This window comes from Poecile atricapillus, chromosome 15, assembly GCF_030490865.1.
Source record: "Poecile atricapillus isolate bPoeAtr1 chromosome 15, bPoeAtr1.hap1, whole genome shotgun sequence".
Lineage (NCBI taxonomy): Eukaryota > Metazoa > Chordata > Aves > Passeriformes > Paridae > Poecile > Poecile atricapillus.
The window spans coordinates 6,201,491-6,221,795 of record NC_081263.1 but is presented as its reverse complement, the minus strand read 5'-3'; the positions used below and the strand labels follow the sequence as shown (position 1 = coordinate 6,221,795).

The 20,305-nt window shown below is 45.8% G+C and overlaps 1 protein-coding gene across 1 annotated transcript; it reads left to right on the top strand.

Annotated features, from left to right (window-relative positions):
- Nucleotides 1-682: 682 nt before the first annotated feature.
- CHRNA4 (cholinergic receptor nicotinic alpha 4 subunit) lies at nt 683-20,010 on the top strand. Its single transcript, XM_058850553.1, has 6 exons — nt 683-746; nt 1,911-2,062; nt 5,550-5,594; nt 5,685-5,794; nt 12,888-14,268; nt 19,422-20,010. Exons 1-6 carry the CDS (start codon nt 686-688, stop codon nt 19,545-19,547), a joined length of 1,875 nt encoding a protein of 624 aa, XP_058706536.1. The 5' UTR covers nt 683-685; the 3' UTR covers nt 19,548-20,010.
- Nucleotides 20,011-20,305: the final 295 nt, after the last annotated feature.

Here is a 20,305-nt window from a genome sequence, read left to right as displayed (position 1 = left end):
GTTAATTAAGAACTGTTTGGGCTTCCGGTGCTATAAAGATCCCAGCTGGCCCCATATCCACCTCTGGCTGCAGCTGGGCTCCGGATCTCCCCCTTTATTTCTCCTGCAAAAGTTTTCCCCCCTGCAGCCTGTTTGCTGGAGCGCAGGGATTCTCTCCTCCTCCTCCTCGTCCTCCTCCTCCTCCTAAGCGGGTGGTGGGCAGGTCTGACTACATTAAATATACAAACACGCTGTGCTCACTCTCTGCTCCAGAGGCATCATCGCTGGCCCATCAGCAGCAAAACCCGAGCAAAGGCTGCCCCAAGGGCTGGGGGAAGGCTGGAACAGCAGCAGCAGATAAAGCAGCAGCCAAGGAGCGGGGAGAGGAGCAGCAGGAGAGCCCAGGGAAGCTGGGCACCCCAGCCCTTACACGAGCTCTCCGCAGCCCTTGCGCATCACCTGGGAGTGAACGAGCAGCAGCGTCCCGGGAAAGAGCATCCTTCGAGGAGGAAGAGCGGGAGATCAGTCAAAGAGAGAAGAGAAGGGAAAAAAACAAAACAAAACAAAGCAAAGCATCAGCTGCTATCCCTTCCCAGAGGGAGAGAGAGCCAAAGGAGTTTAGGGTAATGAACCTGGAGGATCCAGAGACTCAGAGCGGAAAAGTTGCCCTGACGGGAGACTCTGCACACTAAAGCTCTGCTCCACCATGGGATTTCTCGTGCCTAAGGGAAACCTCTTCCTCCTGCTGTGTGCCAGCATTTTCCCCGGTAAGTTTGAGAAAGCTCTTCTCCCCCTGCTCCGCTCTTCAGCTCTTTCCTCCCTTTTCCCTCTCAAAGACACGCTGCAAAGACCAGCCCCTGTCAACAGGGAATTTCCGTGACTCCTCCACCCTTCTGCCCCATCATTTCTGGTCCCCTGAGCACCAGCCGCTTTGCCTTTATTTTCTGCTCCTAGTCTGATTAGATGGAGAAAGGGTTAAAGCCACGGTGGGAAGGGGACAGGAGGGAGAATCCAGACCGGGGCTCAGCATCCTGCTTCTTGCCTGGGCTTTTTTTCCCTGGGTAAAGTGTGTTAATGTGTCTCGGGGCTACAGCTCCGGCTGGGGAGAGCACAGCCAGCGCTCAGCTAATGCTTCCCTTTGTATAATCCAGGGCAGCTAAAGCCTGAGTAGAAGCCATATTCCACGAGGGACGTGGGGAGAGCCCCCGGCTCCCTCTCCCCTCTCTCTGGTACCGCCGGCTCAGGAGTGCAGCTCCTCCGACAGCCCCTGGATGAAACGTGGCTTTAATTTTTAATAACCACAGGCACCTCTGGCAGCTCCTGGAGCCTGCATGAGCAGTCAGGGCTGCTCCTTGCATGGCATAACTTGAAAAGTTATGCCTGAGCAAAACTGGGATCTTGTTATCCAACTTGTGCTCTCCACCATCCTCTTCCCATTGTTTTTGTGAAATATCCACCAAGCAGGTTAAAGAGCTGAATTTCAGGCTGCCTTTTTTCTTCTGATATGTGTAATGTCAATTTTTTATGTGTAAATCTGATCCAAAATTCCTATCTCCCAGCAGGAAGCTGCTTTTTCCTTTTTGGCTCGTCCTTCTAGCATCCCCCTTCCCTGCCTGCAGACTCCAGTGCTAAAAACTTGCCACAAAGTGGCCATAAAAATTAGACCAGATTCAGGGAAGAATGGCTCACGTAGTATTTTCTAAATGGTATTACTGGTGCCCCCATTTTCTTCAGACCAATCCTGCTCTGTAATTGTGGGTGAATAGAGTGAGGAATCCTTGTCCATGGCAGGGATAGAGGGGTGACAAATCACCTGAGTAACATCACCCTCCCCAAATGCCCATCACTGTGGCTTCCTGGAGTTTCCCTCTGGAGAAGGCTCCAGCTATGCCAGCCCTTGGACCTGCAGGTGTTTCATTCCTTCCCCACAGCCTTTGGCCACGTGGAGACCCGAGCCCACGCAGAGGAGCGGCTCCTGAAGAAACTCTTCTCTGGTTATAACAAATGGTCCCGTCCCGTGGCCAACATCTCGGACGTGGTCCTGGTGCGCTTTGGCCTGTCCATCGCCCAGCTCATCGATGTTGTAAGTGCAACCTCTCTGTGCAACAAAGGCTGAGATCAGCCAGGCTGGGGCCCAGGGAGAGGCTCCTGGTGCATGTGGGCTCGACTGGCTGATCCAGGGTTGGGGTGGGAAGGCTCTGCCCTCAGCAGAGAGGAGTGATCATGCAGACAGAGCTGGTGGAACACGGGCAACTGATGTGAGTAGCTGGTCATCAAAGTGGATCCTTTACTCTTCATTTGCTACAGGCAAAATCCCAAATTCCCTATTAAAATCCACGGAACTGATCACAGCAGGGCAATGGAGCCCCTGGCATAAATGCCAGAGAATTCTGGCAAAAGAATAAATCAAATACCTAATTTGGAATTTGAGCCATGTTCATTAATACTAATTTACACAAGCTAATAGGGACAGTGCTTTGCACACCTTGGGAAGAGAGATTGCCTGAAGAGGTTTCTGCAAATGAAAGTTTTGAGCATTTTTAGCTAATCTGGCAGATATTAACAAGAAAATTCTTGGAGTGTTTGCTCAGACAGAAGTCACACATGTGCAAACTGTATATGCCTGGTACAAAACAGAGAGGTCTGCATGCAGACTGATGTGCACTGAAACAGCATTTATGGGATTATTCTGGCACAGTGTGCTGGGGTCAAGTGTTACACAAAGGAGGTCCCTGCAGGGCTGCAGATGCCAGACACACTCACAGGCTTTAGAGCTTGTGCACCTCTTGCTCCTGCATTTTTCTCCTTGCTGTCCCTATCTGCACGTGGCACTTCCCAGGAGAGTGTCTGTACAGCTGCACACTCCTTGAGCAGGTATTGGGCTGGCTTTCACAGGATAGTTTGGGTTGGAAGGGACCTTTAAAGGCCATCTTGTCCAACCCCCTTATTTTTCAGAAGATGGGACTCCCTGTCACTTTTTACTGTAGTCATGTGGCAGAATGAAAGGGGTGATAATGCCCCAGCCCTGGAAATGTTCATGGCCAGGCTGGATGAGGCTTTGATCAACCTGGTCTAGTGGAAGGTGTTGGAGAGGGTTGGAACTGGATGAGCTTTAAAACCTCTTCCAATACAAACCATTCTGTGATTTCTATGACAATGGAAAGAATAATGCAACCTAAAGACATTGTTAGTGTAGGACAATCATAACAGATTACTCTCCACACAGTTTTATATTACAAAATCAGATTTTGGAGATGAAAAGAAAACAGCTGAGATGGTTCAGGAGGTGGGGAGTCAAAGACACCAGTTGCTGGAGAGTCTCATCTCGTGCAGAAGCCATCCACTTCCAGCTTTGCAGCACAGCAATGGTCTCCCATTCCCCTCCTCACTCTTGAGTCAGCCTGAGGGATCCAGGGCTGTTTGCAGTTGCTAATGTTGAAGTTGCATGGTTCTCATCTGAATAATTGATAAGACTAAAGATGAGACATTAGTGACTGTGGAGGCATGAGAGAGACTTTCCATTATGCAGCTGCTGAATCGTGGAAGGGGGGGATCAATACAGCTGCTCCACAGTGCTTTCCCAGTTTACTTAAGAAAAATTAATCTTCTTAAAACCATGTCAGTGGTTAGAAGTGCAACTCACAGGCAGAGCTGTGCTGGGACCTGTGGGCATGGCTGGAGGAGAGCTCTCACCCCTCCTGCTCCAGTCTGTGACTGGTGACACTCCTGCCACCACCGTGGCTCTTCAGCTCCTCTCCCCCTTCCCAACAGTGACAGTTTTGGTGCAAACCCCGCTGCAATTGTTAGACACAACGCTCAGCTCCCAGTGACAAGGAGTCTGAAAGGGAAATCAGAGCTGTATTCAAACCCCAGCTCCTGCTGACAAAAGCTGGGGGCAGGGGAACAGAAATCAATGGGGAGCTCTACATTCCTGCATGCCCTCACCTCACCCTGGATTGCCGAGGGTTTTCTGGGACCAGAAATACGGGGGAAGAGACCAAATATGTGTCCAGGAGCAGCCACCAAGAGACACACTTGGATTCCTATGGCTGTTTGTCTGCAGGACCTCATGTGCTGTGATCACCTTGAGAGAAGGGACCAGGTAGTGCAACAGCCCCATGGCTGGGGAGTCACTGCTGTCCTCTGGGCTGGCTCCATGAGGAGCACCCAGCTGTGCCAGCTGAGGAGGAGCTTGGGCACATTGCAAACCCCTCTCAGATAATCCCGTGGGACTGCAGCTGTGCTTCCCTCGGGTCAGGAGGATGATGTGGTGATGGGCAGGAGCTTCCACAAAGGGTAGTTCCAGGGAGAATTCCAGTAAAAGGCAGCACCTGCTACACCAGGATGCTCAGTGCAGGGGCTGTGGTGGAGAGCCTCAGATGCTTGAATTGCAAAGTGGTAAGAGAAGCAGGTACTTAAGGCTTGGTCCAGGTCATGGCATTCTTCATCTTCCATTGACACCCAAAGAAGCATCTGGGTCTTTTCTCTCTCTTTGTTTCTCACTGGAGTCTTTTTGTATTCCTCCTTCCTCCATGTGTTTCTCATCCCTAGCCCCAGAGGAGAGAACCTCTGCTCAGGTTTTATGTCTGGTGCCACAACAGCAATGAGGAGGCTCAGGGAGGAGGAGGCAGAGCTACCCCCAAACTTCTGGGTTTTAATGTTCACAATCAATCCTGAACTGCCACAAGAGCAAGGTTAATGATGAGCAGTTTGCTGTCAGCTGAACCCTGCCAGCTCAGCTGGGTTTGATGCCAACCAAGGCAAGAGATAAAAAAAAACCCACACAAATAAACGCTGAGCTGTGGTGAGACACTTCAGTCAGACCAGCACTAGGCTCTGCCGCACGTAATTCATGTGAGTTACTTACAGAGGGCACAAAAGGCAAGCAGCAAACAGTAATTAACCCTACTGCAGTGCTGCTGGCATTATAAATGCCTGACATTATTTAAATATGTACATACAGTCTTACCTTTTTTGTGCATAGAGTTGAGAAAAAACAGGCTGCCCAAGAATGTCAGCAGAGCAGCTGGGCTTTATTCAGAAAATCCAATCCACAGTGCCACAAGTTGTATGTATTTGGTAGAAGGAGAAATGCTGCTGAGCTTCTTGTTTCCAGAAGTGTGCCCATGGATAATGTTTCACAGGAGAACACCCTTGCAGGTGAAGCTGAGCACTGGAATCCACCACACGTGTGTGAGTAAGGGTTTATATATCCATCACTCCCTTCCTTCAGTGCTCAGGTCAAAGGCAGGCTGGGGAGCTTTTTCCTCTACCTGGTATCATCATCCCAGGCTGAATCCATCAGCACTGAGTAAAATCCCAATAAATTCCATTCCATCTGCTCACAGGATTGCTTAGGTGCAGGCTCAGCTGTTCAGTGGTATCAGACAGCTGTGCCCTGTCCCATGTCAAATGACAGAAACATCTGCTTTTTATTTCCAAGACTGAACTTGTATTTATTGCAGAGGTGATTTGCAATTACATAAATGAAATACAATTAAGGGAAATTAAGAGGGTTCTTTGGGCGTCTTAATCTGCTCCTGTAACCAATATCTGATCTTGCATTTCAGGATGAGAAAAATCAAATGATGACCACGAATGTGTGGGTGAAGCAGGTGGGTGCCCCCAAATATGTGTTTTTCTATGCCTCTTTTCAGTTTTTATGCTGAACTCTCCCCACTTTGTAACCACCTCATTTTTGGCAGGAGTGGCATGACTACAAGCTGCGCTGGGACCCCCAGGAATATGAAAATGTCACATCCATCCGAATCCCCTCAGAGCTCATCTGGAGGCCAGACATTGTCCTTTATAACAAGTGAGTGTGAGCACTGTGACCAGAAGGAGAACCCATCCTTGCAAATTTTCTCTGTTCGTGAGGTTAAAATGTTTCCTGCAATTATTCCACTTTATTTTGTTCTCTGGGGTTGGAGTTCATGTAGATTCTATAACATGCCATAAATGACATGAGTGACATTCATCACAAGGGCTTTGCTCCCCTAATGATCCTTCCTCTGGGCAGCCAGTTTTGTTGGGGGATGCCAGGTATTGTTTTCTCTTCACATGTCAGATGCACAATTAAGCTGGATTTGAGCTTTCAGTCCTCTTCAATTTCATTTCACCCAGGAGCTCTCCCCTAATTCATCACCATCAACTGGAAAAGCCAATTACTGAGGATGGGCTTAAATAAGGAAAATATGCTGAAACATGTCAGGCTTGTGCAGCTCCAGGGGTTTCAGGTCAGCTAAATACCATTCTGGAATGATTTCTAAATAGGTATTTGTTCCTCATCGAAGATGCTTGGAATCTGTCCCTAGTGAGGAGAGATGGACACTTCCTAGGGAGCAGGTTGTGGTTCTCTTTCTTTCTTTTGGAGCCTGTTGATATTCTTAGAAATGCTGCCCAAGTGCCAAGTGCTGTTTTCTCCCTGGAGCCCCCAGCACAGCTCTCCAGTCCCCCAGGATGTAAGATATCCCAGTCCACCACCCCAGCACAGGCTCCAGAGAAAACACTTGCTGCAGGCATCAAAGAAAAGCATTTTTGCATGTGGCTGACACTCAGAAAACCCTCACAGCAGCAGCCAGGCTCGGTTTTAATAAACAGTCATCTGGTTCTAGCTTGATATGATTTTGCTTCTGTTTAAAAACCAAAATAAATGGCTGAAGCTGGAATCTGCCCAGGGGATTGTGAGCTTTGGAGACTACAGGGGATGTTATCTTTCCCATTAGCTCATTCCTGATCCTCAGTGGTGTGAAGTGATTGCAAACCTCTTGGAAATCACTGCATCCTCACTGAGCACCTTTCGGAGATTAGCCCCATGGAAATGACTCATTCAGAGGCACTTGGACCTTCCTGCCCTCCAGGGACACACTCTGAGCATGAGTATAGCCTTGCAAGTGCCTCACTTGGCAGCCAAGAAAGGTGTTCACAGCTTCCACTAGGAAAAAAAAATAATGACCTTGTCATTCTTGTTGTTAAATTAATGACAATGGCAAGGATTATTATTTTTGGTGCTTCTGGTGGCGTGGTGGACCATGGTGCCAAAGAAAATGATGTGGCACAAATCCCTGCACGACCTTTGTGTGTCAAACCATCCTTTGGTTCTGAGCTACTGGCACAGAAGAACCTGATGTGTCACCTCTGCTTACTCTGCCTTGGCTCAACATGGTTGATGAGGATGGTCCATGCAGGAAGGAGGGGCCTGGAAACAGGGAATCACAGAATGACAGAACGGTTTGGGATGAAAATATCTTTAAAAAAATCTTAAACATGATCTCACCCCACCCCCAGTCAAGGTATCCTTCAAGCCTCTGGGCATTTTGGGGTTTCATGCTGAAGACATCCCCCAGATGTCCAGGACACCCAGACCTTGAGCTGGGCAGCCTTTGGCTCCTGCCCCTCTCATGCTCTGCCCCTCAGCTCTCTTGTTGTTCACTGTTGCTTCACTTGAGTCTCTACAGGGGCTCCAGGGGTCTGATCTCCTGGCCACAGCAGCTACTCCAGAATGTCTTTCTCAACCTCTTCTGGGCAGTGAGAGTCTTTCAGTCCTGCCCACCTTATTGCTCTGACTTGCAGTAGCAAACCTGACTGTCCTGGGACCTGCTGACACAGGGAGATCTCATTCCCCAGCTCTCCAAATCCAAGCTACTTCCCTCCTTTGATCCATACTTAGCATTAATAACCATGCATTCATCTGTTGGTTGTCATGAGTCTATCATGCATTTTTAATTGGTTACTTTATCCATGAATTAAACATGGGTGTAAGCTAGACACCAGACATTAGTGGGTTTCCATTAATTCCATATGTCTTCACTGCTATATTTCCCTTTGTTATTATGCAAAGTGTTTTCTACCCCAAGATGTATTTCTCTCTTCCACCTAACTTCCTACCAAGCCCCTCTGGAGCTTCAGTCAGTGTCTTCATCAGGTTTCACATTTTTTAGGGATTGCAGGGTAAATGCAAGGCAAAACCTCCAGAGCAGTGGGACACCAAGGTGAGGCTCTTCTGCACAGCATTTCACCAACTGCATTCCCAGCCAGGGCTTACCCTGGTGGGCATCTCAGCTGGAAATTATAATGATTAGTGATGCTAACAAGGAGTCCATCTCATATTTTACACAGATATATATAGTTTAGAGGGAGTTTAACAAAGCTGCACATGATTCTGGGTCCCTGAGAGCAAGAGAATGTGCAGAGAACCCTTGGTGGGAGGGAGTGAGAGGCCACACTGACCTTTGGCTGTCTTCAGGCTGTCTAGTGTGAGCTAATTATTACTTATCACATGCTCTGGCAGAAATATGGTATTTCTGTTTGGGATTGACTCTTTTAAGAAAGATTATACAAATACCCCTTCTCTTTTCATCTTGGGCTAGGTACAGAGATGGAGAAATTTCCACTGATTTCAGATTTGCATCTTTAAGGAAACCTAACCCTTTGTTGTGAGGTTACTATAATATCTTGGCTCATTATTGTAAAAAAAATTCCATTTACCCACTCTAGAGACCCAAATTAAATCAGTAAATTTCGCTGGTTTGGCCTAGAGACTAAATGTAGTTTTCAACATTCATAAGGAATCTGAAACCAAATTAATATCCTACAGGGAAATTAATATGCTGTTGAATTTTCAGGCTTGATGAGTTAAGTTCCAAGATTCTGCAGATAGTTTCTACTGGATGTGACACAACATACATATAACAGAGGAATATGAGTTCATAGTGAAGTGACAAAGCCTCCTCTTTGCCAAGAAACCAGACTGTTCCTTATCTGAGGTATTAAAGGCTCTTCAGGCACCACCAAATCATTTCTAAATGAATTATCTAATCCTCTGCATTTATTTGTTTTTCCACTCATGACTGACTTTGAAGCACATTTTAGTTTTTCTTTGTATATTGTGAAGTATAAAAAAAGGAATTGTATTTTTTCTCTAATGAGGGAATAATGAGCTCTTGGGGGCTGCATTTTTTGTTTGTGGAGGGGGGAGGGTTTTGGTGACATCCCCCCCTGGGCACCCAAGAAGTTTTGTACCCAAGTTGCCAAGATCCTGGAAATATTTAAAACCCAACTTGGTAAGGTTCTGATCCTCTTGTAGCTGACCTGCTTTGAGCAGGGAGCTTTGGGCAGGAGACAGTTCCAGAGGTGCCTTCCAAGCAGTGCATTTGAGTTAACATTTCGTAGCACAAAACCATAGTTAAACAAAATATTTTCTGGTTTCCCTTTGGAGAGAATTTTAATCTGAACATTTCCAGAAGCATCTCTCTAATGTGTACCAAAAGGGTGCAGGCTCCTAATACTACAATTTTTCTTTGTTACTGCTCTTAAAGCATTTTTCAATAAAGTGAGGATATTCTAGTATATCCATATATGTGCATAGATAATTTTCAGGCTTTTAAAGGTCTATCTGAATTTAAATTACATCATCAGAAATTAAAATAAATGTGTGCCTCGTTTATGTGCATTCTGAAAACAATTTTGTAGGATGGTGTATCTCCCAACTGCAGGAAAATAGGAAGTAGCAAAAGAAAATCAAAATTCTCCATCAGCAGAGCTTTTTAGTGGAACATGGCTACTAGATGTCAGTAAAGCAATGCCATCCTTAAACCCTTATAAACTTAGGAGATTTAGAAGAGCAACCTTTATTCTCAAAATGAGAAATCAAAGGCTGCAGCTTTTTCCTTGGGAAAAAAATAAATAATTGTCTTCTCTCTTTCTTGGTGTGCACTGCTGTGTTTGACATTAAAAAATATAAGAGCTCTAGTTCTTTATTACTGACATATTTTTAAAGCTGTCAGGTCAGAGTAACCAGGAGGGCCTGACTATCTGAATTCTCCAGTTCTTGTGATGTTTACCTTGCACTCACGCCTTCTTCCAAATGGATTTTCATGACAACTGTCACAACAGAGTGGTCTTCACTGAGAGAGATGAGAAAGTGCTACTGCTCTAAAGGAATGTCTGCAGATTTTCTCTGTCCCACTACATCAGGTCTCCCACCTTCCTGTCTAAAGCAATGTTGACATGGTGCAGTCAGGGCTGTAGGAACAGGAATGGGTTTTCCCACAGCAAAGCTGTCCAAAGGAACACAGGGTTTCCCCAACCTCCCAACTGCAGACTGTGTTTGCAGTTGATTGTCTCACCTTCATCCCTTTGGAGGGAAAGATTTTGGAAGGCACTCAACAGCCAGATGACCTCGTTTGCTCCCTCTCTCATGTGGAGAGGAGTAGAATCAAATTCTTACACAGGAGGGGAGAGAGAATCTCTCCAGGCTCCCCTGCATGGGCAGGGTGCCAGCAGGCACAGCTTCCAATCCAGTAAACATATGCTTGAAGGTCCAGTGTGGGTGGAAATCCTGGGGAAGAAGGCAAAAATATATGGATGCATGAAGAATGAGACAAGTGGGAACACTGCCTTTGCATGATGTGGCTGCTTGGGATATATTCTATGTACTCAGCATGGCTGATTCACTCTGCTTACAAATTCCTCTGCATTGAACTGCAATGAGAAGTGAAGCTCTCTCAATAAAGTCAGGAATTCTTTGATAGTCCTGGTAGGCTGGGGAGGCAGGAGCATCCCAGGGTGTTTTATGGCTTCTTAGAGTCAATAAGTGACTAAATCCAAGGAGATGTTCTGCAGCTGGTTTCACTCCTGCCATGGCACTGCAGGCAAAATCCATTGGAAGGCAGTGCCACTGTTATTTGTACAAACATGTGAGCCAAAGGGGACCCAAGATGAAGCTGGGTTTGTTAGGCGAGCAATTAAAAAATTAAAAAAAGATGTTGCTCATTAAAAAGCAGATAATTTACAGAAACAAGTGACACACAAGATCTTCAGCATCACAATGGTACCATCTACAGAACTTCTGCAGAAGAGAAGTGTGGTGATGACACAGAAACTGCAAAACTGCCAGGGAAGGCATTTCTGGGATTGAAACACAGTTACATGAATTATTATCATCCCTGGATGCCATTTTAGCAAGAGTTTTGTATTTGTTTTGTTTTCCCAAGAGATTTCAAAGGAAAAATGCACACCAGTGTTTATCCAGCCACTTACACGCTGCTCTACCTAAGAAGGGAAACACTCATAGTGGATGCTCATAATCCCTTTTCTCTAATAAGATCCAATTAAAAATATTGCTCCATTAATGAGAGATTTAATCATGCCTCAGAGATATCATTAAATGCAGAATCTGATTCCATATTCCTATTGAGATTTAAAAAGAAAACCACCAAGAACAGCAAGCACTGGACTGTCACTTGCTGTGCTTGTTTCATGTCTCAATCTGACTTTACTGTGCTCCTGGAAAAACACAGGAGAAAAAGAAAAAGGTGGTTCTCATCCAAATCACATGTTCTGGAGTGTAAATTAGATTTAAGAAAGAAGAGGTAAGACAGGAGCTGGATGGATTGTACAATGGCTCAGGTTTGTTTGCTTCAGAGTAGATCACTGTGCTGATTTTGTCTTAATCCCTTTGTGAGAGTCTTGTATGTAGTTTCTGCTTTTTCTTTTTAAGTGTTTTTAATCTTTAGACAAAAATCTAATTTAGAGGTCAAGAGGCATTATGTCCTTTTGTGATCTTTTGGTTTTTCCAAAATCTTCCCCAAAGAACACAAAGAACAAAGAAGAGTTTAGTAAAACCTGGTTCTCCACCACACAAGAATTCTGAGTTTATTTTTCCATTACTTCAAGCAACCTAGAAAATTGTCTCAAGGACATCTGGGCTGTGATCCTGAGGACTGGGGACGTTTCCAGCTCTGCTCAGAAGCTGTGTTAGCCAAGGCAGCTCAGCAAGTGCCAGATCCTGCCACTATTTCCCAATACTACACCAGTCTCATTTTTAGGATATTTCACAGGGCGAGCGGAAATAGGTGATGTGAGTTGTGAAACCCTGGCACAGGCTGCCCAGAGAAGCTGCAGCAATCCCTGGAATTGTTAATGGCTGGATTGGATGGGGGTTGGTGCAACCTGGTCTAGTGGAAGGGGGGGAAAAAAGAGACTTCCATAGCAGGGAGTTGAAATCAGATGATCTTCAAGGTTCTTTCCAACCCAAACCATTCCATGATTCTATGAAACTAACCCCTGCCACTGTGTGGCTGCTGTCAGGACACATCTGGGTGCTGAAGCAGCAGAGCAGGACCCAGGGATTTTTGGCAACTGCCAGGGACGTGGCTGCAGGCTGGGCTGGGCAGGAGCAGAGAGCTTTCGAGCTATAGCAGCCTGAATAATTCATCTCAAGTTTTTAGCAGCAGCTCTCTTCCCCTGCACAGCCTGCCTTTTTTCTGGCAGTGCTGCTAATTGTAACTGGGGTTCTTCCTCCAAAAGTCTGGAAAATACAATTTATTAATGCAATTCCAATACAAACTCCTGAGCTGTTATCTATTTATCTGATAACCCCCAGCTGAGGATTACTGTGAGAAGACACCACAAAAGCCAATTCTCTTCCTGACAGGGAAATCAAAAGATTAATGTTCATTATTCCTATTAATAGGATGTTCTTGATGGTTTTCACATAAGAGACTGGGTGATTACCCAACACTCCTTCATTTTTAACAGCTGTCACAAATAATTCTGAAGATCCCCCAGCTACACTATCTGATAGTACTTCCTCCCACCTCTAAAACAAACTCAACCCATTCCAGAGCACATCTGGGACACTTTTGGGGAAAACCTGTGTACAATCACATCAAGGACCTGACTTACACCAGGGGAAGGCTGACATGTGCATGTGAATTCCAGGGCTTTTGAGCCAAGAGCTCAAAATTCACTGGACAGAGTAGATGGATCTGGTGTTTGGACATGATGTGCCTTTTGCATCTCTCAGGTCATCTGGAAGCCAGGCACTAAATATCCTATTTCCTTACCAGAGTTGACATGTCCTAGAGAAGTCTGAGCCTTTTTTCTTATCTTCCATCTGTCCCCAGTGCTGATGGTGACTTTGCAGTCACTCACCTGACCAAGGCTCACCTCTTCTATGATGGAAGAATTAAATGGATGCCCCCTGCTATCTATAAAAGCTCCTGCAGCATCGATGTCACCTTCTTCCCCTTTGACCAGCAAAACTGCACGATGAAGTTTGGCTCCTGGACCTACGACAAAGCCAAGATAGACTTGGTGAGCATGCACAGCCATGTGGACCAGCTGGACTACTGGGAGAGCGGGGAGTGGGTCATCATCAATGCTGTGGGCAATTACAACAGCAAGAAATACGAGTGCTGCACAGAGATCTACCCTGACATAACTTATTCCTTCATTATCCGGAGGCTGCCGCTGTTCTACACCATCAACCTGATCATCCCCTGCCTGCTGATCTCCTGCCTGACCGTGCTGGTCTTCTACCTGCCCTCCGAGTGTGGAGAGAAGATAACCCTGTGCATCTCCGTGCTGCTGTCTCTCACTGTGTTCCTGCTGCTCATCACAGAGATCATCCCATCCACCTCCTTGGTCATCCCTCTGATTGGGGAGTACCTCCTCTTCACCATGATATTCGTTACCTTGTCTATCATCATCACTGTCTTCGTGCTCAACGTGCACCACCGCTCCCCCCGCACCCACACGATGCCAGACTGGGTGAGGAGGGTGTTCCTGGACGTAGTCCCACGGATCCTTTTCATGAAACGTCCCTCCACAGTGAAGGACAATTGCAAGAAGCTCATTGAGTCAATGCACAAAATAACCAACGCACCGAGGCTTTGGTCTGAGATGGATGTGGAGCCCAACTTCACTACCTCATCCTCCCCCAGTCCCCAGAGCAATGAGCCAACACCCACCTCCTCCTTCTGTGCCCACCTCGAGGAGCCAGCCAAACCCCAGCCCATCTGCAAATCCCCCTCAGGGCAGTACTCTGTGCTGCACCCAGAGCCCGTACAGGTGACCTGCTCCTCTCCACAGCCGTCCTGCCACCTCCTGAGAGACACCCAGGCCACCTCTGCCTTGAAAGGCAGGTCGCTGAGTGTCCAGCAGATGTACAGCCCCAACAAGGCAGAGGAGGGGACAATCCGCTGCAGGTCCCGGAGCATCCAGTACTGCTACCTGCAAGAGGACTCTTCCCAGACCAACGGCCACTCCAGTGGCTCTCCAGCATCCCAGCGGTGCCACCTCAACGGGGAGCAGCCCCGGCACAAGCCCCCCCAGTGCAAGTGCAAGTGCAAAAAGGGTGAGGCGGTCGGAACAGCAGCCCAGGGGAGCAAGAGCCACTGTGCCAAAGAGCAGCACCTCGTGCTGATGTCCCCAGCCCTGAAGCTGGCAGTGGAAGGGGTTCACTACATCGCAGACCACCTGCGGGCGGAGGATGCGGATTTCTCAGTGAGTATTCCAACAGAACCTGCTCTCCTTCAGAAAGTCAAAAATGAGCTGCTAAGGGAGCCGCAGCAGGCCTTGAGCTGTGCGGAGTGTGTACATGTTGAGGCAGGATGAGCCATACCTCTCTTGTGGGTTTTGGCCACTGTAGGAACAGCTGGAGATGTCCTTGGGGTCTTGGAATGAGGGCCAAGGGGGCAGCACAACCAGATCATGCTCGGGGCTGCTCTAGAACGATGAATTCTCCAGCAGAAAATCGGAGTAAAGTTGTTGTTAAGCAGCAAAGTAGCAGTTAGGCTTGTGAGAGACCCAAAACACTGCCATCTCACAGGAACAGAGACTTCTTCCTTATTTAAGCCTGACAAGTAGGTAGTTCACGCTCTCTGCTTTTTATTAATCGCTGACTCTGACTCTGGAGCCCAGGAAAGCAAATTGCCCAAGCAGGCTGTGGGTGTGGGAAGCTGTGGTAGCGTGGGGATACTGCAGGGTCTGTGTAGCTCTGCTCATGTATTGTGATGTGATTCCTCATTAGTGGACTTGCACTGGAGCAGTTGGCTCTGTGCAGGGAGGTAGGGAAACAAATTTCCTGCTTATTCTGTGGGGGTAAATATGGCTACAGATAAAGGGAGTAGAGGCTGCAAAGATTTCTTTTCATGGAGATAGCGATGCACATAAATTCCACATCCTTTCACAGCTCTTGTAGCTCTTTCCTGCAGGACTATGGATACTGTGTGCTAGTAATTATGGCCATAATGAAGGAAGGCACAAGATAACCTGAAGTCAGTCATCTTATTATAGAAAAGTCTTATCTACCTTTTCCTGAGCAGATCCATATGCAAAAGGTGCTTTTTAGCTTTGTCTACAGTTTAAAATTCTTAAGATTTAGAATCAGTGCAAGTCATAGTGTGCTTATACAAGACTTCCTGAGCATGGAGAGTGTCTTTTATTTGCATTTTTCACAGCTCTGCAGAGCAGCAAGGAAAGCTGAAATGCTACTGTCCATTTCTATACTCTTTAGCATCATAGTTAGGGCCCCTGTTCTTCAACTGATTTTACTTCCCAGCTTCCCTTCGAAGAAGGAACTGTTAATTCCTTGTGTTGAGGAGTTACAGCCAAAACACAAACTTCCTATTCAAGGTCACAGAACAAATCTGTGGCAGAGATGGGCTGTGAATCCTCATCTTCATTAGTTTCCAGTCCAAAACTCCTTGCCAGGGTAAAGCACTTCAGAGGCACATTAGGAGTGCAGGAATTAAACTCTGCTCTCTCCCTCTGGCAATAATCACAAGTAAACCCTTGGATGTCAGTTGAGTTTAGCTCAATTTTTTCCCCATGGTGCAAATGAAAAAATATTACACCAGTAATACTTCCCATTTCAAATGGTTCTCCCTGCTGAGCTGGTTGGTGTTAACAAGAATGGTCTCAATTAATATTTTGGGTTCCTTCCTCTTAATTTTTTTTAATGAAGCAGACTTCAAAAGCCACAATTTTTCTTCTGATACCTTCTGCTGCTCTACCCTCTTGAAATTAAGTGATCATCCTGAGGAGAAAGCTATTTACAGCACTAAACATCAAAAGCAGAAGGAGCAACACTGAGCCTTTGGTCTCTGACCCAACCTCCCGCCAGCCCAGGCTGTGAGGAAAAGCACCAGGAAAACATCCAGCAATGAGCTGTGGGCAGGATTGTGGGCTCCCCTGGGGACTCGGGGTGACCTTTCTCCACTGTTCCACAGCAGCTTGGCACAGAAGGAAGAGCCTGAGTTTTCAGATTGAGGGGATAATGCTGACTCCATTGTGGGGCTGCACTATTTTCTCTCTCTGGACCCAAGTAATATAAAGTAGGAAAGTACAGTTTTTTTCCTCCCAGTGGAAATGAAAAAGAAGAAGGAAAATGATCTTTTGGAACTGAAATATACTGTGAGGAGCAGAACTGATCTAATAAAATGAGAATTTATTGGGGAAAAAATCAGTAGTCAGAAATTTGCTTTCATCTTAAAATCAAATTGTGGTATTTCTTCATGGAAGTCTTCAATAAATCTATCAGCAGGCACCTTTAATGCAGCTGCTGAGACACATCTTGCTGTCTTGTGGGCAATATTTCCAGAGACATTCACCTTCTCAGAAGGAGAACAGAGCTTCTTTTAAGTTCCTGTCTTTTTTTTTTTCTTTTTTTTTTTTTCCCCTCTAAAACTCCATTGCCACAGGGGCAGTGCTTCTAAATTAAAAGTAAATAGCTCATTTAATTAAGTGCTCCAGCAAAGAGAAAATGGGAAATGCAAGAGGCAGTTGTTTGTTACAGAAAGATATCTGCAAAAAAATACAGGCACAATGGGGCGCTGGGGAAAACACACGACGGAATTGTCCCGGCATATGATGGAAATGCCATTAGAAATTAATTACAGACTGAAAGGCAAAACAAGTTCCGTGCCACACATCAGCCAAAATAACCAGACACCACCAGCATTGTCTGGGAAGTCATTCTGCCCATGGCTGTGTGCATCTCCGGAATACTCTGATGTGAAGACATTTTAAAATAAAATGGGAAAGAATAAAGCTGAGGGGGAGGAAACAGGATAATCTCACAGGGTTATTTTTAACAAAATACAATAAAACCACCTGGGACTGCTCTAATCTGCATTGCAGACTCTGGGTCCTGGGGATCAGATGTCACCAAGGCACCTCAATCCTCCACTCAAATCCTGAGGCTCAGACCCACAAGGAGCTGGACCAGGGAAGAGCTGCAGATTCCCACTTTTTGGGAATTTGAGAGTAGGGGAGTCAGCTGATTCTTCCCCTGATTGTTTCCCAAAAATAATTTTGAGTGAGCTTCTTAAAAACTAATCAAAACAGAGGTCAGGAGTTGTGGCAGATGTTGACAGCTGCATGGATGTCAGAGAGACGTCTGCGGATCAGACTCCACATGGGCTGCTGGACCACAAGGAAATGCTACAGCGGTGGCAGAACACAAAACAAAAAATCCAGATCATTTTCTCTCCCTCGTCCTCTTTTTCTTTCCTTTTTTTCATTATCTCCCCATAATTTCCAATTTCACCCTCTGTGCTCTCAGTCTGAAGCTGGATATTGATTTTACAAACATCTGATGCACTCCCAGCCATCATTTTCAAGATGGGCTCAGTATTTCTGCATACACCATTACATTAGAAAGCAAATTCCTGTCCAAGCTGTTCTTCTCTCACTTTCTTCTTCTTTGCTCAGAGAGAAACTCATCAAGTTTCTTTTCTTTGTGTGATCAAGCACTTATTTTTACTAGCATAAATATTCAAAGAAAGTTATTTTACCAGAAGGAGGCATTATTTACTCAATCCAGCTTTCCAGCTGAACATCAGGTGGGAATTTCAGATTTGCTTTACACATTGGTTACATGATAGGACATTAATCCTATAAAAACAATCATCCAGGGCTTGCTTGGATGCCTTTCCCATGAGGAATTTTAAGCATCTAAGACTCCAACTCTCAGCAAGTGATGAATAGGTCAGAAAATAGGTACAGTAAAACAGAGTTATCCACTGAGCTCTTATCACAGAATTGTAGAATCACAGAATGGTGTGGGTTGGAATGGACCTTAAAGCTCATCTCATTCCACCTGCCATGAGCAGATCCTCATCCAACCTTTCCTTGAACTTCACAGGGGAAGCCCCAGCTTCTCTGGGCAACTGTGCTAGGGCCTCATCACCCTCACAATAAAGGATTTCTTCCTAACTTCTAATCTAAAATACTCTTATTTCAGTTTAAAGCCATTTTCCCTTGTCCTGTCACTACATGATCTTATCAATTTGAATAAATTACAGTTCACAAACCAAGGAAATTATAGAAGTTTGGGATGAGATTGACCCCTTGGTTTCAGGGGTCAATATTTTTTTTTACTTACCCTAATTACAGATGGTTGTGCAGAGGGCTGTGCAATCATAAGATAACATGATTTGTCCAAAGAAGGTGACAAGATGCAGGATGAACCTGGTTGTTTTATCAGCCTATTTGGTAGTAAAGGCTGGCTTAACTCAATTCTGGTTTTAAAAGGAATAAATCTATCCATTGAATGAAAACATTGAACCCATTCTTATGCTTTTGACAATGTTCAGGTGTTCCTGAAATTGAAAATGCTTTGTTCAGAGAAAATATAATATGGTCTCCAGTGCATGCCTCGTTTCCCAGCTCATAAAGTTGCTCACTGAGCCAAGGAGCTCAGCAACAGCACTGTACCTGTGGAAACATCCTCTGCTGCAAATGGCATTTCACTGATATCTGGATTGCTTCCTTTGCCAAAATGCATTTTTGGCAGCTTTGCTGTCCCTTTCTGCTTTCACCACTCACAGCCACTGGAGGGGTTTGAGCAGGATCCTGCTGAGATGTTTTCCCCAAAGAACAAGGCAGCGTGCCAAATTTCAGCCCTCAGGTCTATTAATCACCAAGTGGGAAATTGTAGGAAATCATTATGGGTACAGTCATATCAAATAGAACTTTACCATCTGATCAGGCCTCTTCCTGGGAAAGAAATTAATAGCAGCAATGTAATAAAAGAGGTTTTCATATATATATATGTTTTCTTAATGAAGCAGTCATTTACTATTTCTGCCTCATGGTACTAGACCTCCTCAGAGAGGAACTGCTGGAAAATCCTCCCACAACAAGGAAAAAATGGGGAAAAAGGAGGGTGAAGATACTCTTATTTGCTGGTTCATTTTCACTGCTGATTCACCCAAAGCTGTAAATCCCTTCACAGAAAGAGTTTGGCTTTGTTAATCTGTAAGCAAGTGTTTTTATGAGCATGGGGAAAGGAGTCATTCCTTACCCCACACCGCCCCAGCTTGAATCACAGCCTCATTTACACATCCAGTTACAGCTCTTGCTGATGGAGAATGGGAGAGTGAGTGTGCTGATGATCATTATCCACAGGGGTGTGATATCCATAGGCATTTGTGACTTCACGTGTCACATGCCTGCAGTCTGGGAATCTCTCAGGTGATTGATGGAATAAAACTTTGTCATTTTATAGGACCGCTAAGTGTGAGTGAGACCTCCCCCTTCCTATCTCTGGAATTATATGAAAATATCCTACTTTGGAGTAAAGCTCTAAGAGTTTTCATGAATTTTAATCTCCAGTAAATGTTAATAATTGGCCTGTCCCCTCTGTGTTCCAGGTGAAGGAAGACTGGAAGTACGTTGCAATGGTCATTGACAGGATCTTCCTCTGGATGTTCATTATTGTGTGCTTGCTGGGAACTGTTGGGCTCTTTCTCCCACCGTGGCTGGCAGGAATGATCTAAATATAGCACCAAAGGGAAGAAATTATTGTTCCTACTATCCCACTCTATGGATTTTAGTTCACCTGGAAGGAGAGAAATGGAGGCAGCCCTTTGAATAATTCACTGCGTGTCCACACTTGAGCTGCTCCTGAGCTCTCGGGGGATCCTCTCCGAGGTCGCATTGTTTTGCCAAGCCATTTTCATCTCCTCCATCGAATTTAGGGGAAAAGTTCTTATCAAAGTCTGTACATAGCATGGGGACATTCATTGGCATGTACTCAGCAGTGTAAGAACACGAGCTTGTCCCTAAAGCAGCACAGTAAGGAGCTCTGCATCCACAAACCAGCCTCTGGCAATAGCTCCAGTCACCCTCAGCAGTCTCACTGTGCCCTGCCCAGTGATTTTGCCCTGTCAGGCTGAAGTCTTTCAGGACTGTGTGCCCCTGTATGAGTCATTTTATAAATAAAGTTCCAAATTTGGGATACCTGTGCAGAATGTGGTCTGTGCTCAGCTGGTAAAGGCAGAGAGTCTGGAACAGCTTAGATGACTGCTTGGGACCAACACTGGTAAAGAACCATTCACAGGATTCAAGATTAAATTGGGGCACTGAAAGAGCTGTAAAACCCTTAGTGTAGGTGGGGAAGGTACCTAGACATGGGGAAGCCAGAAGAGAAATCCAGGATGATGTCAGGGTAATAAAGGAATGTGCCAGGGTCACCTGCAGCAGGTTATTTAGGTCCTAGAAAGAGAGAGTCCATGACCTCCTGGGGCAGCGTCAG